The sequence below is a fragment of the Carcharhinus amblyrhynchos genome, chromosome 19 (assembly GCF_965287045.1).
Source record: "Carcharhinus amblyrhynchos chromosome 19, sCarAmb.v2.hapA, whole genome shotgun sequence".
NCBI lineage: Eukaryota > Metazoa > Chordata > Chondrichthyes > Carcharhiniformes > Carcharhinidae > Carcharhinus > Carcharhinus amblyrhynchos.
This window is the reverse complement of record NC_137342.1, coordinates 10,560,586-10,579,110: the sequence shown is the minus strand read 5'-3', so window position 1 is coordinate 10,579,110 and position 18,525 is coordinate 10,560,586. Positions and strand designations below refer to the sequence as shown.

Here is an 18,525-nt window from a genome sequence, read left to right as displayed (position 1 = left end):
ACAAAGTTAATGTGGTCTTGTGAAATGGGAATGATGTTTAACCAATTTATTAGAATTGTTTTGACGGAATGACGTGCTGTATATAAAGTGGATGTGTTGGAGTCTCATAGCTCCAGGGACCCGGATTCAATTCTGGCCTTGAGTCATGAGGGGCCTCGTGATCTGGCCTCAGAGTCATTCATAGAAGCTATAGAGTCCCTACCGTGCAGAGGTAGGACATTTAACCCATCGAGCCTGCAATGACTCTTTGAAAGTGCATCTTACCCAGGCCCGCACCCCTGCCCTGCTCTGCCCTGCCCCCATAACTCTGCACATTTACCATGGGTGTCCACCAGGCTGGAATATCTTTGGACACCAAGGGGCAATTTACCATGCTAATCTGCACACCTTTGGATGTGGGAGGAAACTGGAGCATCCGGAGAAAACCTACGCAGACATGGGGAGAATGGTGGCACAGTGGTTAGGGCTGCTGCACCAGGGACCCAGTTCGATTCCAGCCTTAGTCATTATCTGTGTGGAGCTTGCATGTTCTCCCCATGTCTGCATGGGTTTCCTCTGGGAGCTCCAGTTTCCTTCCAAAGATGTGCGGGTTAGTTGTATTGGCCAGACTAAGTTACTCCTTAGTGTCCAAACATGTATAGGTTAGATGTATTAAATATGGCAGTTACGGAGATGGTGTGGGCTTGGGGTAAAATGTTGTTGGAGAGTCAGTGCAGGATTGATGAGTCAAATGGCTACCTCCTGCACTGTAGGGGTTCAATGAAATGTACATAATAAACTTAGAGAAATTTACTGAAGAAGTTGTTTAATAAGACAGGGACGGGCGGATGTCACCTTCAGGGAGGGATGGGTTGGAAAATCCTTGGCATTTCCGCCTCGCTGGAAAGCATCTGTGACTGGGCCTTATCAGAAGCATGGAAGGTAGTTAAAGGGATGAAAAATGGTTTGAATTCACAGACTATTGAAGTTAAAATAGTGAGGATAAGGCGAGGGGACATAGATTCACCCTCGTGAAAGGTGAAATGAAAACTGATTGGAAAAATATTTCCCGTGGTGCAGTCGTGGATAGATTGGAAATCAACAGCACGTTGGAAGTAAAAACTCCTGAAGCTTTTGTGAAATAGTTGGATGCTGAAGTGGAGGGAGTTGAAGATTTTGATTGAGTTTGTGAAATAGTATAGGCAGACTGACCTTCATCTGTAGCTACTGAGCCATCAGCAATACCTGTCAGAATTTTTAAATATCCACTGCTTTTTATGTTAAGAGAGCAGCCTGTAGAGAGGTGCGTTGGTATCTGCGCGCGGAAACTCTGAGGTGGAATTGGTTGTGCACTTTGTAGAGGAAAGTAGCCATGGCTCATCATCTGCATGCTTGATTCTTCTGTCTTCCACCCTGAAACAGCAGAAATTCAATTGTTGAAAGAAAATAATCTTCATGTTTTGATTATGAAACACCCCAGTGCAGGGGGAATGCACCAGGATGTCTACTTTAGGTCCCTTTTAGGGTGGTACAATGGTTGGCACTGCTGCCTCACAGTGCCAGGGACCCGGATTTGATTCCCACCTTGGGTCACTGTCTGTGTGGAGTCTGCACGTTCTTCCTGTGTCTGCGTGGGTTTCATCCCACAGCCTGAAAGATGTGCTGGTTAGGTGCCAAATTCTCCCTGAGTGTACCAGAACAGATGCCTGAATGTGGTGACTCGGGGATTTTCGCAGTAATTTCATGGCAGTGTTAATGTAGACCTACTTGTCACACTAATAAATAAACTTAAATCTTTCCAATATAAACACCTCTTTCCCCCACCTTCCCCACTGGGGATAATAGGAATGGGTGGCGTAATATTTGGCTATGATGCTCCTGCAGGTGACTGCCACCCCAAAACTTCAGAACCTCGCTGCTTGTACTCCCTTAGTGCTGGCATTGCCACCCGGACCCTCTGCAGGCTCCACTCGGATCAGGAGCCTGGCAATCTCAGCCACTTAATTCTCCCGTGCTTCTGGGAGAGGTCCTCCAGTTCCTTGGGACCTTTTTTCCCTATCCATCCAAAATATTGCTCTCCATTCTCTTCCTCTCCTCTTTGAAAAAACAGCAGCTCTTTGTTTTCTCATAACTTAAGTTCTAGTTTTTCTTTCAAACTCAAAACCATGGCTCTTGCTTCTGAGGGTTATTTTCCCTTTTCTTTCTGTATATTTCTAAACTTCTGGCTGTATTGGCCACTCTAGGCTCATTCAGATAAGGAACTGGCAATATCTTTTATGGGTCTACTTGCCCAAAGGCTGGCATTCGGGTGAGTAATTCTTTCTTCAGACTTCGATGAAAATGAGATGCTCATGTGTATCAGGCCAGAGGCTGTGTCCTCAGAATCCATTTTATCCTCGTTGCCAATGTAACAATGTATATTTATAGATTCTGTCAGGAATATTAAGGGTATTAAGGCAAAATTGCATTGAGGTCGACAATAAAGAACATAATAATTAGAAGTCTCACAACACCACACCAGGTTCAAGTCCAGTAGATTGATTTGGAGTCACGAGCTTTTGGAGCGCTGCCCCTTCATTGGGTGAGATCAGGTTCTCCAGTGAAGATTGGCTACTTGCACTGGTATCAACATCAGTGGAGACATCTGGTTGAAGGGAGAGAAATCAACAATACTGAACTTTTACTGTTCTTTTTGCCTGGATGTTGTGGTTGTCGCTGCTGCTCCCTGCAGTAAGCTCATTCCTGTTTGACCGAGAGTGAAAGCAGTTCCCCATTGACCCTGCAGTCGCAGTGTCAGTATTAGTGAGAGGCACCTCTGAATCTCCTTGCCTGTCCAGCCAGCAAGCTAGGAAGGTCGGTGGTGTGCAGGCCAGTGAAGTAAAGGGGAAGAATGAATAATAAACGTCTTTCCCAGAAGCAACAAAGAAATTGGGAATACCTCAACTGGTTTGAAGGGAAGTATAGGCTAACGGAGAAACTCACGAGATGCCTTCTCGCTCTCTCAACCCTGGCTTTCCGCAATTCCGGCATCTCGGCAGGTCCCAGCCCTGTTCTCTCTTGGCCCTGAATTCTCTGGCAAAATGTCCTTCCTTCCCACAGTTACAGCACTGCCTTTCTCTGTCTGCTCTTTCCACGGGGCTCACCTTGTGCCCCCTTTCTAGAATTAGCCTTCATCTTCATCGCCGAGGTGAGGACCTGATTATAGATATTCCCCACCGATATGCCCACCTCCACGATCCTGGTCAAATGCAGACCCATTTTGTCGATCAACACCTTTAAAAAGATTTTGTCGTCTCGGTGTGGACAGCTACCCCCGAATGGTGTTTGAATGCCTCAAACCTCCTCTCTGCATAGTCCTCTGCCCTTTCCTTTGGTCCTTGCTTGGTCAGGGTCCAGTTTGGCCTGTCCCCCTCCAGGGCCGTTTTTTCCGTTCATTTAAAAGCTGCAAAGTGGGTGTCTTTGTTTCCCCCCTCCTCTCTGGGTGATTCACGTGCGATCTCTAAATGGCTGTGGCATGCCTGTGCAAGCCAGTGCCCTCTCCGGTTTGGGCAGCCATACCATGACCATTTAGAGTTCGCACCCTTTGCCCTCAACAATAAAATGAATGTCGTCATTAGTCAAGATGTAGAAATGCCAGCATTGGACTGGGGTAAACACAGTAAGTGTAACAACCTGATGATGTTCTTACTGTCATTAGTCAACCCATGGGTCATCTGCAATTCATCTAATTTATCCCAAAAAGGGCCGTTGTCATTTTGCCCTTTCGTTGGGGGTAGTTCGTTGAGAGCCATTTGCTTTTCCCCGCTGTAAAGGGCATTTGAATCTATTGCTCAGAGGTCTGTCCGTCCATGGTCTTCCTTACAACTCGTAAAGAGACTCCAGGCTGTGGCTCGCTTTCCTCCTCGTAAGGAGGAGGATACGGGTACCCATGCCCGCAACGTCCACCGCAGTGCATCCCTTCCTCTAAAGTGTCCCATTAGGCCTGATCGTCACTGTCCTCAACTAATTCTGGCACTGTTGGTACCCCAGCCCCCACCGTGTGGTTTGTTCCTGTGCCCCTCCCTCGCCCATCTCACAGCCGCTATTCTCGCCTCATGATACTCTCTCGTTCTTTAGTTTTTCAGTATGGCTGTTGCAATTCCCTTCTCATACCTGTTTTTAGGTTGCCTCCTCCACCAGGCCTTCTGCTCGGGCAACGGATGCATCCGAATGAAATCCTCTTACCCCTTTTATTTTTTTAAATCAATATTATATTATGATCAACTATAGTTTGTACGACAGATCCTTTGTGTCCCTGTTGTAAATCCCCTGTTCTGGCAGCTGTTTTATCACGCCTGGCCATCTCGGCCACTTTTGCACACACTCTTCTCTCGTGGCCTTTTCCCCCTGTGGCTCTATCCTCTCGTGGAATCCTCCCTCGTGCCTACTCCTCTCTGTAAGCAAGATCCCTCAATCCTTACTCCGTGTTTTTCCCCAGCACGGGTTTTGTATGTGAACTTCGCTAAAACCGACTTAAGTTTTCTCATCAATTCTATGTGCATAGTATTACCCTTCGATTTCCTTCAAGTTCACACAGTCAGACCCTCCCACCATAGTTCTTTTAGTACCACAATGACGAGCGTGGAATCACTCCCCTAACCATGGGTGGTAAAATAAATGCACTCACCCGAATTGGAACCACGTAGTTGCCGGTCATCCGATATGGTACCCTGCTCACAGCGCCAATTGTAGGAGGGAAATAAAACGATTCGAGCCTTGGAGACCATGTCGAACTTCAAGAAAAGCTTTTATTCCATATGCGTGAGGGAGAGATGAACTGGGACCTTGAATCCCTGGTTACCTGCCAGTTCTCTCTGCCCATTGTAGATTTGTACAGGCTGTTAAATTTTTCTGAGTCGCATATTAATTCTTCAAGTTGGATACAAGATGGTTCTTTTAATCTCATCAAGCAAATACATCGTTCAGTACATCACTGCTATTCATTTCTCTGGACATCTCCCATTTACCCGATTATAATGTCAAAGCATATTGTTTGCTCAACTGATCTACAACGATGTGTCATTTTGTGCTTCGTTGCAAGTTGGAGGATATGTGGAAGAGTGGTATTTGCCAGGATAGGGATAGTTATTGTGCGTAGTGTTCCAGTAGTGAAGCATTCAGACGGGTGTCAACCCTGTGTGCTTGTGATTGTTTGTAATGGATCAGCATTCATGCGCCCTCCTCCTCTTCCATGTATCCAAGCTTCCTGGAGAAGCTAATGATCCTCCCAATTCCAGATGAAGAAGCAGCCATGCAAAGGATCCTAGTCAACACCCCAAAGCCAAAAGTGGAAATATTAGTTTAAAGATTGGGAAAGATGAACTAAAAGTGGAAGCTTATTAGCAAGAATGCTGATCCGAATTGTACAAATAATGATAAAGGAAAAGCCTTGCGTGATAGCAACTTGTTGAAGCATTTTTTCAGGTCATTTGTCTCTGTTCTTCCTTCAGACTTTGTTCTTTTTCTTCAGACTCTTCCAGCTTTTGAGTGGGAGGAGGTAAAGGGAGCCTTAACTCCTACCCTAACCCCGTGCTGCACCACCTCCAAGCCCCTCAACGCTTCATAGGACCACAAGCACGCTAAATGACACCCCCCCCCCCCCCCCCAAACCCCTATCACCACCATCCCAGGACAATATCTGCCTTTCCACATCCATCACCCACTCTATAACTGACTCAGTTACTTCTAAATGCTTTTCTGTTTATCGTTCTCTTTTTTTAAAATCTAATTCCATTATATCAAGTCCAATTCAGAGTCTCAACAAGCTGGGACATTCCCGATCCAAGCTGAGGCTCTCACCTCCTGTCTTGGGCTTGATCTACATGATCCAAGCTGATTGGAGTAGGCATTGCACCTCCTCCAAGGCTTGATCTCATTTGCATCTTAGCCAAAAGATGCAAACCTAATGACTTCAGCCAAGCACAGCATGTCAATACTACACTTGATCTTAACCAAAAGGCCGAGAAGTGATTCACCAACTGCTTTCCATCGTGTGAAAATGTACAGTTAGTTCTCTGGTGAATATCTGCCTGTTTTTGTTTGTTGTCAACAAATCATGACCACAGGAGTAAAGGGGGAGGGATGTTATATATTTAGGTTGCTGCATGATTGCTTTAAGAGCCAGTCACATGATTTGATGGTGACATCTTTAGGATGCTGTGTGGCTGCCTTTTTACTTTGTCTTCTAGGCAGGGCAAGAGATCCGAGAATAAATCTGTTGTGTTATTTTGGACCTATGTGTGCAAACTATGCCTTTTTCTTTCTGTGATAAATCCACAATCCCTAATGTAGTTAGGACATTACAACGGGAAAATTTGACATTCTTTCCTTTTGCAGATAGAGTGTTAAAACAAGTTGAATTTTATTTCAGATACAAGCACTTGTTACGAGATTTAACTGAAAACACCAGCCCTGACAGTCCAGAATTTCAACAGTTGACAAGTAAGGTTCACTTTTCCTTCTTTGTATTTCAGAATCATTCCAGCAAAATATTATTCAAGATGCATTTTTCAGAAAATCTGATGGTATTCCTCTATGTATTCGCCCTAACAGAAGATAACGCTAAAGATTATCCATTGACCGTTTACAGAAAAGAGCTATAAGGCCCACACAATCTGGCTAATAATTTTGCATTACGTGATAACAGCCTAAAACTCAAGGGGAAATCATGGTTTAGTTTTTAAAGTTTATTTGCTAATGTCACAAGTAGGCTCACATTAACACTGCAATGAAGTTACTGTGAAAATCCCCCAGACGCCACACTCCAGTGCCTGTTTGGATACACTGAGGGAGAATTTAGCATGGCCAATGCATCTAACCTTTAGACAGGGGGAGGAAACCGGAGCACCCGGAGGAAACTCGCACAGACGCGGAGAGAATATACAAATTCCGATAGACAGTGACCCAAGCTGGGAATCGAAACCAGCTCCCTGGCGCTGTGAGGCAGCAGTGCTAACCCCACTGTGCCACCAAGCTTGCTGTGCTTCCCATCAAGGATGCTTGAACACAGAATATCACCTTCTTAACTCTTCAGACAAGCTTGGGAGAAAATCTAAGACCAGAAAGCAGTGCAGTCACGGTTTATTACTTGTGTAGTAGTGACAGGATTTGGCGAATGCAGATCTTGCGTAGAAGTGTAGGAAATAGGAGCAGGAGGAGGCCATTTGGCCCTTCGAGCCTGCTCCGCCATTCGTTAAGATCATCCAACTCAACAGCCTGCTTTCTCCCCATAACCTTTTGATCCCATTCGCCCCAAGTGCTATATCTCGCTGCCTCTTGAATACAAAGATTAAGCGAGTGTTGTCTGTTTCTTTTCCCGGAGAGCAAAATCTTACTTTTTCCTTTAAAATTCCTGTGCTCTTTTCCCTGAACATTAGATGCAGTAAAAGCAGTTTCCGAAGTTTCTCAGCACATTCAAGATCAGGCACGAAAACATGAAAACTACCTGCAGCTGCTGAGGGTACAGAAACTGCTGAAGGGACGAAAGAGCCAGGTGTTAGCTCCAGGTTAGTTCCTGTGATCAATAATTCCTTTATAGTTTCCTTGGGAAAAGATCTTGAACGTTGCCGTGAATGTGAAGGTGGGGGGGTGGCGATCCCAAAGTGACTGGCGTGGGACCCTAACGACGTGGCCTAATGCAAAACGGTCGGCCCTCCTTCAAAGAATTGATCTAACTTAATTTGTCAGCTTGCCGGTGACTGCTGAACGCTTTGGGCCTAGATTATCGAAGGCGCATTTTGGGTCTTTTTTTCTCTCTCTCTCTCTTTCCAAACTCCCTCCTTTTGTTTATCTCTTCAGAGATGCCCACATGTGTAAAAAGCACAAAGAGCCCACTCATGAAAGCGGAGGCCTGTCAACCTCCCCGAGGACCAATTAATGGTGCTCCAAATCTTGTGGGCAGGCAGATAAAAAGGCTAGAGAGTGAGAGAGAGAGATGAATACCCGGCATGTAGAAGGCAGTTTTTATCAGATGTTGGTAGGCACTTCATAAGTATTCCTAGCCGACTTCTCTGGGATTTTTTTTTCAATATTAGCCTTCTCATTTGATTTAATATTAAGAGACAGCTTTTTTTTTAAAAAATAGAAGATTCCAGGTGCCCCGCCTCCCCCGCACCTCCCCATCATACCTCCTTCCCCAAACCCCATTGAAAAATGTTAGGCAAAGGCAGGTATTTTATCGCAATTCTTTGTGTTTTAATTTTTGTGGGTTTCACCTCTTGTATAAGATATCACTGCTGGGTAGTTCTGAGACTTTGTAGTGCAACCTTTCGCTCTGTCCTTGCCCCCCTGCAAACCCACAGCCCTTTGAACAGCTGCTGAGTTTCACTTTGAAAGCACAAGTTGAAAGTGTTTGACATGGGAAGGGTAGCTTGCAAGTCTTGCTCTTTGAACTTTCCCTTTTCAAAGTCCTGCTTAAAGTACCAGGGAGGGCAATAATGGACAGGTTCATGACTCGTTGAGTATGAAATGAATCATTGATAACGAACATCTGTGTTTCTATTGCATTCAGGATCCAAAGCATTTTTTTTTTAAAGCCTCCTTTGTTTTAAAAGAGAATTTTGACTAATGTCTTAGCGTTGTAAATGTTAGTTCCTTCGGTATGTGAGGTTGTTATTAAAGGTCGCCGTTAGTTCAGAAATATTCCTAATGTGAGTCATAGAGCCATGGAGTAACCAGCACAGAAACAGGCCCTTGGGCCCAACCAGTCCATACTGACCATGGTAGCCCTCCCCCACCCCAAAAAAGCTGGTCCCAGGTTTGGCCCATAGACTTTTAATCCTTTCCCATCCCTGTGTACTTATCCAAATGCCGCACAGTGGTCAACACTGCTGCCGCACAGTGCCAGGGATCCAGGTTCAGTCCTGGCCTTGGGTATGGAGTTTGCATATTCTGCCTATGCCTGCATGGCCTTCCTCCGGATGTTCTGCTTTCCTCCCACACTCCAAAGATGTGCGAGTTAGGTTGATTGACCATGCTAAATTGCCCCTTAGTGTCTAGGAGATTTAAGAACATAAGAACATAAGAAATAGGAGCAGGAGTAGGCCATCTGGCCCTTCGAGCCTGCCCCGCCATTCAATAAGATCATGGCTGATCTGTCGTGGCTCAGTTCCACTTTCCCGCCCTCTCCCCATAACCCTTAATCCCCTCTCTTATCAAAAACCCATCAACCCGCTTCTTAAAAATATTTAGCGAGGCAGCCTCCACCACTTCAACGGGCAGAGAATTCCAGAGATTCACCACCCTTTGAGTGAAGAAGTTCCTCCTCAACTCCGTTCTGAACTGCCCCCCCTTTATCTTGAGGCTGTGCCCCCTAGTCCTACTGTCTTTTTTGAGCGGGAAGAGTCTTTCCACCTCTATCCTATCCATCCCATTCATCATCTTATACGTCTCAATGAGATCTCCCCTCATTCTTCTAAACTCTAACGAGTACAAGCCTAGTTTATTCAGCCTCTCCTCATAGCTCAACCCCCTCAACTCCGGTATCAGCCTAGTAAACCTCCTCTGCACTCCCTCCAAGGCCAAAATATCCTTGCGCAGGTGCGGCGCCCAAAACTGCACACAGTACTCCAGCTGCGGCCTCACCAATGCCCTATACAGCTGCAGCAAGACCTCCCTACTTTTATATTCAATCCCCCTCGCTATGAAGGCCAGCATCCCATTCGCCTTCCTGACCACCTGCTGCACCTGCAGGCTGGGTTTTTGCGACTCATGCACAAGGACCCCGAGGTCCCTCTGCACCGTCGCCTGCTGCAGTTTTTCACCACGTAAGTAATAGTCCTTCCTACCATTCTTCCTACCAAAGTGGACCACCTCACACTTGCCAACATTAAATTCCATTTGCCATTTCCTGGCCCATTCGCCCAGCCTATCTAGATCCTTCTGCAGACTCTCCACACCCTCCGCACAATTTGCCTTTCCCCCAATCTTGGTGTCATCAGCAAATTTCGACACCCTACACTCGGTTCCCTCCTCCAGATCATCTATATAAATGGTAAATAGCTGAGGCCCCAGCACCGACCCCTGGGGCACCCCACTAGTCACCAACCGCCAATCCGAATAGCACCCATTGACCCCCACTCTCTGCCTCCTATTTGACAACCAATCCTCTATCCACGCTAACACCCTACCCCCAACTCCATGTCCATTTGTAGGGTAAATGTGTGGGGTTATGGGAATAGGGCCTGAGTGGGATTGCGAGTGGTGTAAACCCAATGGGCTGAATGGCCTCCTGCACTGAAGGGCTTCTATGATTCTAAATGTTGATTTTTAAATTTGCCGCGTCACTTCTGGAGATCCTAGTTTGGTTTTAATTGCGTTTTGTTGGCTTCGTTCAAAGATGGTTATTTGTGGTGAAGTCGGGTAGAATTTCCTCAACCCACCTGTGGCGGGTTTGGTGATTGACGAGTGCGGAGAATCTGGCAAAAAAGCCAGAAACCCGCTCGCGTAAAAATCATGTTGCGATTCGTCCAGTGGCAATTTAATGGCAGGTTGCTCTTCCCGCTGGCAGGTGGGATTGGGCAAGGACTGGGGGAGCAGGTGAAGAGTGAAGATCGTGATGGCAAGGAAGTGGATAAGGAATTCAAATAATGGAAGATAGAGGAGAGACTGAGGAGAGGGGGACTGAACCCTGACAAGGCTGCATGGAAAGCTCCTAAGAGGGTTCAAACCACACCACTTACTGATAGGGAATAGCTGAAGACTTCAAATGTGGTGGGTAGAGGCCAAATGGGGCCATGGCGCCTCGCAGGTGATGGGCTTGGAAGGGTGCTGGGGTCATCATCCTTTCATCCTGCGAAACAAAATATACAGTGGGTAACAGTGCAATAGTATTAATGTTCTCAAGCTAGGAGAATTCCATCCTTAGATTATCATAGATCGGAATTTTCTAATCCTCCTGGCAGTAAGCATTCAAAATATATTCTAACCGCGATCGGTGTTGGGTCCACTGTTATTTGTCATTTATATTAATGATTTGGATGCGAATTTAAGAGGCATGGTTAGTAAGTTTGCAGATGACACCAAGATTGGTGGCATAGTGGACAGTGAAGAAGGTTATCTTGGATTGCAATGGGATCATAATTAATTGGGCCAGTGGGCTGAAGAATGGCAGGTGGAGTTTAGTTTAGATAAATGCGAGGTGATGCATTTTAGTAAATTGAACCAGGGCAGGACTTACTCAGTTAATGGTAAGACGTTAGGGAGAGTTATAGAATAAAGAGATCTGGGGGTACATGTTCATAGCTCCTCGAAAGTGGAGTCACAGGTGGACAGAGTGGTGAAGAAGGCATTCAGCGTGCTTGGTTTCATTGGCCAGAACATTGAATACAGGATTTGGGACATCTCATTGATAACATTGGTAAGGCCACACTTGGAATATTGTGTGCAGTTCTAGTCACCCTATTACAAAAAGGATATTACTAAACTAGAAAGAGTGCAGAAAATATTTACTAGGATGCTACTGGGACGTGATGGTTTGAGTTATAAGGAGAGGCTGGATAAACTGGAACTTTTTTCTCTGGCGTGTAGAAGGCTGAAGAGTGATCTTAAAGAAGTCTAAAATAATGAGGGGCATATATCAGCTAGGTAGTCAATATCTTTTCCCAAAGGTAGGGAGTCTAAAACTAGAGGGCATAGGTTTAAGGTGAAAGGGAAGAGATACAAAAGTGTCCATAAGAACATAAGAAATAGGAGCAGGAGTAGGCCATCTAGCCCCTCGAGTCTGCCCTGCCATTCAATAAGATCATGGCTGATCTGAAGTGGCTCAGTTCCACTTTCCCGCTTTCTCCCCATAACCCTTAATTCCCTTGCCCACCAAAAACCAATTGACCCGCGTCTTAAATATATTTAGCGAGGTAGCCTCAACCACTTCAACGGGCAGAGAATTCCAGAGATTCACCACCCTTTGAGTGAAGAAGTTCCTCCTCAATTCCATTCTAAACTGCCCCCCCTTATCTTGAGGCTGTGCCCTCTAGTCCTGCTGTCCTTTCTGAGCGGGAAGAACCTCTCCACCTCTACCCTATCCATCCCTTTCATCATCTTATACATCTCAATGAGATCACCCCTCATCCTTCTAAACTCTAACGAGTACAAACCCAGTCTGTTCAGCCTCTCCTCGTAGCTCAACCCCCTCAACTCCAGTATCAGCCTAGTGAACCTCCCCTGCACTCCCTCCAAGGCCAAAATATCCTTGCACAGGTGCGGCGACCAAAACTGCACACAGTACTCCAGCTGCGGCCTCACCAGTGCCCCGTACAGTTGCAGCAAGACCTCCCTATTTTTATATTCAATCCCCCTCGTTATGAAGGCCAGCATCCCATTTGCCTTCCTGACCACCTGCTGCATCTGTAGGCTGGGTTTTTGCGACTCATGCACAAGGACCCCCAGGTCCCTCTGCACCGTAGCATGCTGCAACTTTTCGCCCTGTAAGTAGTAGTCCTTCCTACCATTATTCCTACCAAAGTGGATAACCTCACACTTGCCAACATTGTATTCCATCTGCCAGGTCCTTGCCCACTCACTCAGCCTATCTAGATCCCTCTGCAGACTTTCCACACCCTCCGCACAATTTGCCGTTCCACCTATCTTTGTGTCATCAGCAAATTTCGACACCTTACACTCGGTTCCCTCCTCCAGATCATCTATATAAATGGTAAATAGCTGAGGCCCCAGCACCGATCCCTGAGGCACCCCACTAGTCACCAACCGCCAATCCGAATAGCACCCATTGACACCTACTCTCTGCCTCCTATTTGACAGCCAATCCCTTATCCACGCTAACACCTTACCCCCAACTCCATGCCCCCTAACCTTCTGTAACAACCTTTTGTGCGGCACCTTATCAAACACTTCCTGAAAATCGAGAAACACCACATCCACCGGTTCCCCTCTATCCACCACACTAGACACATCCTCATAGAATTCCACTTTCACACACAGGGTGGTGAGTGTCTGGAATAAGCTGCCAGAGGTAGTAGTAGAGGCGGGTACAATTTTGTCTTTTAAAAAGCGTTTAGACAGTTACATGAGTAAGATGGCTATCGAGGGATGTGGGCCAAATGTGGGCAATAGTGACTATGGACAAGTTTGGCCAAAGGGCCTGTTTCCATGCTATAAACCTCTATGCCTTTAATCCCATTCTTCAGAGCTGTCTGTATTTTATATCTATTGTTTGACAAAACGGGCAAAGGAGGTTTCTTAAAGAAAAAAACAACCTTTGGCTTAACTGGGATGTGACCTATATTCATACTGAGGTTCATTTAGTTATTCAGCTTCTCCCTGCACTTGCGCACAAATCTTTTAGTCCATGTCAGCATGATGTTTTGGTGTCTGTTGTGCTTAGATGATGATGTGGAGATGCCAGCGTTGGACTGGGGTAAACACAGTAAGAAGTCTCAACACCAGGTTAAAGACCAACAGGTTTATTTGGTAGCAAACACCACTAGCTTTCGGAGTGCTGTTCCTTTGTCAGGTGAGTGGGAGTTCTGTTCACAAACAGGACATATAAAGACGCAAACTCAATTTGCAGAATAATGATTGGAATGTGGGTCTTTACAGCTAATCAAGTCTTAAAGGTACAGACAATGTGAGTGGAGAGAACATTAAGCACAGGTTAAAGAGATGTATATTGTCTCCAGGCAGGACAGTTAGTGAGATTTTGCAAGCCCAGGCAAGTCATGGGGGGTTACAGATAGTGTAACTTGAGCCCAAGATCCCGGTTGAAGCCGTCCTCGTGCAGAACTTGGCTATCAGTCTCTACTCAGCGACTTTGCGTTGTCGTGTGTTGCGAAGGCTGCCTTGAGGAACGCTTACCCGAAAATCAGAGGCCGAATGCCTGTGACTGCTGAAGTGTTCCCCAACAGGAAGAGAACAGCAGAGTCGCTGAGCAGAGACTGATAGCCAAGTTCCGCACACTTGAGGACGACCTCAACCGGGATGTTGGGCTCATGTCACACTAGCTGTAAGCCCCCCCACGACTTGCCTGGGCTTGCAAAATCTACTAACTGCCCTGTCTGGAGACAATACACATCTCCTTAACCTGTGCTTAATGTTCTCTCCACTCACATTGTCTGTACCTTTGAGACTTGATTAACTGTAAAGACTCGCATTCTAATCATTATTCTGTAAATTGAGTTTGTGTCTTTATATGCCCTGTTTGTGAACAGAACTCCCATTTCACCTGACGAAGGAGCAGCGCTCCGAAAGCGAGTGGTGTTTGCTATCAAAGAAACCTGTTTGACTTTAACTTAGTGTTGTGATACTTCTTACTGTGCTTAGATGATGCTGTTGGTAGATACTCACACTGAACCAGTCAGCACAGTGGTTAGCACTGCTGCCTCACAGCGCCAAGGACTCGAGTCCGATTCCAACCTCGGGTCACTGCCTGTGTGGTGTTTTCAAGTTCTCCCTATGTCTGCGTGAGTTTCCTTTGGGTGCTCGGTTTTCCTCCCACACTCTAAAGATGTGTAGATTAGGTGGATTGACCATACTAAATTGACCTTAATGTGCAAAGATGGGCAGGTTAGCCATGTTAAATGGGGTTATGGGGATGTGGCTGCAGTGAGGGCCTGGGCCAGACACTCTGTGCAGGTCTGATGGGCCGAATGGCCGCCTTCTGCACTGTCGGGATTCTGAGGACAGTTGTCACAGTGTTCACGTGCTTGTGCTGCACAGTAACTTTAACTGACAATTGTGAGGCTAATTCTACCATCCACCGCTCCCAACTGGAAGCTGCTGATTGGAGAATTCATAGCAGAATCTCTGATCGCTGTATCTCTGATTTAAATTCTCTTAAAGTGCAAGTCCCCTTCTATGAGCACAGGATTATCCTTTATCGACCACAAGAGGTGTTAATGGAGCATGTAACATAGGAGTCTGCCTTAGCTTCGTTATGATCACTCTCGCCTGTGAATCAGAAAGTTATCGGTTGAAGACCCAGTCCAGATTTGAACACCCTACTCAGGCTGACACTCCAGTATTGACGCAGTGCAGCACTGAATGGTGAGCTGCGGGTGGGCGCGCAAGATCCGTGCCATTATTTTGACGAATATCAGGGGCACTCTCCCTGCTGTCCTGTCCTGTCCAGTATTTCTCTCTCCATCAGATATTACCAAAACGGCTTCTCTTCTCTTTATCACACTCCTGTGTGTGGGAGTGTGCCACTTGACGGTATTGTTTCCTACATTACAACAGAGGCTAAAGTTCAAAAGAACATCACGGGCTTTGGGAAGGTGCGACGTTATGAAAGGCGCTGTATAAATGAAAGTTCTCAATCAGTAGTTGGAGGAGTCAGCTCTGTAGATCTTTGGCACAATTGCAGAATCGGATGTCATGCTGCTCCGTTATTTCAAAGGTCTCATCAAAATATGTATGTTTGCTGTTTCACAGAGAAATTTTAAGCTGCATTTGGGCAGATAGTGGTTAAGAATAAAGGTGAGATAAAGCGAACCAGCGAGCTCAATTGTGTTGATTGATGAGAAGTTTCTCTTTGATTCTTGCCTTTGAGTGGACTTTCCTTTCACAAGCAGGGTCCTTGGTGAAAACCCCCTGCACTCTCCAGTGAAGCTACAGAGGGGAAGCGGGAAGCCCTTTATACTTCCCATATTTAACACAAAGTTTGTTTTTAACAACTTTCCTCCTCCGTCTCATCACAGGAAGGATGTACATTCGTGAGGGCTGGCTGGCGACTGTGCCCCCTAAAGGCGAGGAACTCAGGCACAAAATGTTCTTTCTGTTTTCCGACATCCTCCTGGTGACAAAACCTTGCCACCCACTGCACCCTGTGCATTCGGACAAGTTTGCCTGGCAGAAGGCCTACCCTTTGATCGAAGGCACAGTAGAGAAAGTCTTCGGGCACACCAGGAGTCAGGGGGGCCTGATTAGTGTAAGTTGATGTTTTGAAACATTCACTCAATACTGACTCACTCCACACATTGGGAAGATTCACACGTCTCCACAGATTTCTAGAGCAGTGATTTTTGTAATCTTGTTGACTTCACTCAGAACTGAGAGTGCTTGTTCCAAGTTGCCGCCCTCTAACTGTTTTTTTACAGAAAATAAATCAAATCTGTTAGAATTGTTAAGTTTGCAAACCACTTACTAATTATTTTTCTTTGATTTTATCGCCCAAAGTTCTGCAGAAGTCCTAGCAATGAGTACGGTTACTTTGATAGAATCTACAGTACAGAAGGAGGCCATTTGGCCCATCAAGCTTGCACCAACAACAATTCAACCCAGGTTCTATCCCCATAACCCCACGTATTTACAGTCCTAATCCCCCTGACACTAAGGGGCAATTTAGCATGGCCAATCAACCCAACCCGCACACCTTTTGGACTGGGGGAGGAAACCAGAGCACCCGGGGGAAACACACGCAGACACGGGGAGAATGTGCAAACTCCACACAGACAGTCACCCAAGGCCAGAATTGAACTTGGGTCACTGGCGCCGTGAGGCTGCAGTGCTAACCACTGGGCCACCGTGTCACTCCTTGGCACCGCGGCAAAGTAATGCGATTATATTAAACAAGAAGTGGGTTCCTGTTCCATTACAAGAGTGCTACAAAGTATGAAGTTCAGTAAAAACCCGGGCATTAATTAGCTAACCATCCTGCATGTATATATCAAAGGCAATTTCGTTTCAGCTATTTCATTCATCATGTAATTGCCAGATAGTAATTTCAAGAGATGAAGCCTGAAGTGCAGACACAAAAGGATTGCATAATTTTATTGATTTTAACAATGTATATGTTGAGAGGCGAAAGCGTGGAATCTCAGTTTCTCACCTGCAGGGAAGCTTAAACATTCGGAGCTCGTTATGTGCTCAAGTCTGTCTCTGCCAATTCTGTCAACCACTTTATTTAAGTAGTTGGCTTTCTCTAATAACTCTGCTGGCATTTCATCATCCTATTATCCGGTGAAGCAAAATTCATATAGGGTAATAGTGCAATGATATCAATGTTCTTTTTTTTTCTCTCTTTCAAAGGCAGATTATCAATCTGGAAGCTACCTGTAAGCATTGAAAATTGCAGTCAGCACTGTGAGCCACTCGCGTCTTAGCTTGAAGAATTAAAGAGAAATTAGATTTGACAGCAGTAAATTCAGGGGCGCAATCTACCCTCCAATTTATATGCAAAATGAAATGCCTCATGAAAGCATCTTCCAGCTTTTGCACGCAGATTTGAAGGCGAATTCAGTAGACTCCACAATCTGTAATGTGCCGGCGCTTTCATTTTAGATTGCAGCTCGCAGCTGCTTTTGATGTATAAATAATCAACCTGAATTATGCCCAGTACAAATGCTGGTGCAATGCTGTTTGTGTGTTACAATGTAATTTCTGCCCCAGAGAGTCAAATTTCCTTGACAAATTCTTAATTACTGTGTTTCCACAGACGCTAAATCTATTTGTGCATAAATCTTAAGTATTCCCGGGAGACCGGGAACTAATATTATCAACAGTTTCACTTGGCCTGTTCGATGAACTTCATAATTAGATAATACCTTTGATGACAGCGCACTTGAAATCTTTATTCATTTTGAGTTCTGCATTGCGAATGTATTTTACACCAAGAATGCCTTCCCTTTTTAAGCTGGCCGTCTCGTTACGGTCACTCAGATACTGTTGTACTTTAATGGAGAGTGTTACTAAGGAATCCGGACAACTTGCCGGCCAAGAGTAAAACGTGTTTGTTGGCCTCTTATTCCCCTGCTCATAAGGCGCAAAGTTGCTGTTTTAATTTTTATAATGAAGAAATGCCATTGTCGTTAGGCGATTTTATTTGACGGGCTGGGAAGGGGGGATTAATTTTTGCTGCACATTTAAAATGTCAATGATGGTTATTGATGATAACGTGCAATTGCATCGCTAAATGGTTTTGAATATTTCATGATGAACCCGCAGAAAGAATAAATTGAAAGACTTTTGCCTTGTTGACGGTCAGAATTTGTTCAGGTTCTGCGTAAAAGTTCAGAAAGGCTGCTTTGAGACGGCACAGGCGCTGGAAGCCACATCTAATCAGCCCCCTTTTTTCTTGTTGTTGAAACAATCTGTCTTTTAGCTCACCTTTCCCGAGGAGAAGCTTCTCGTGATGTCGAGTGACCAGGAGGACATCAATGACTGGTACAGATGTCTGTCTGCTGCTATTGGGTAGGTAGGTTTGGCAAGCTGGCTGTCCTTACTGCTGCCATTGACCTTGCAGAGAACTCCCGACAAAAGGTCGGAATGGATTCATTGATCAGCCAGACTCAGCGTATGACAGTCTTTCCCTTAATTGAATCCCAAAAGGGGCCAGACGTGGGTTATTATTACAGAAGTCAGCTGATAGTGCTCATTAAAAGCTCCACAGACTGTGTGGTTTACTAATTAGTTTATTATACAGACACATTGACGATGGGGAAATGCTGTCATTTTGCCCTTTATCGCACAAGGGATGCTGTTAAAAGTTTAATCAGCTGGCACTGACCAGCTCCGTGCTGGATGCACACTGGTCATTACCGAGGTCACCCCTGCTGT

At 45.6% G+C, this 18,525-nt stretch overlaps 1 protein-coding gene across 1 annotated transcript in view; it reads left to right on the top strand.

The window, feature by feature from the left end:
* Positions 1-18,525, top strand: part of arhgef39 (Rho guanine nucleotide exchange factor (GEF) 39) — an 86,195-nt gene that overhangs the window by 52,727 nt on the left and 14,943 nt on the right. The window contains exons 6-9 of the mRNA XM_080207816.1: positions 6,389-6,459; positions 7,395-7,523; positions 15,669-15,898; positions 18,071-18,159. Coding sequence (XP_080063942.1) covers positions 6,389-6,459; positions 7,395-7,523; positions 15,669-15,898; positions 18,071-18,159 — 519 coding nt within the window. The remainder of the gene's footprint in view (positions 1-6,388; positions 6,460-7,394; positions 7,524-15,668; positions 15,899-18,070; positions 18,160-18,525) is intronic.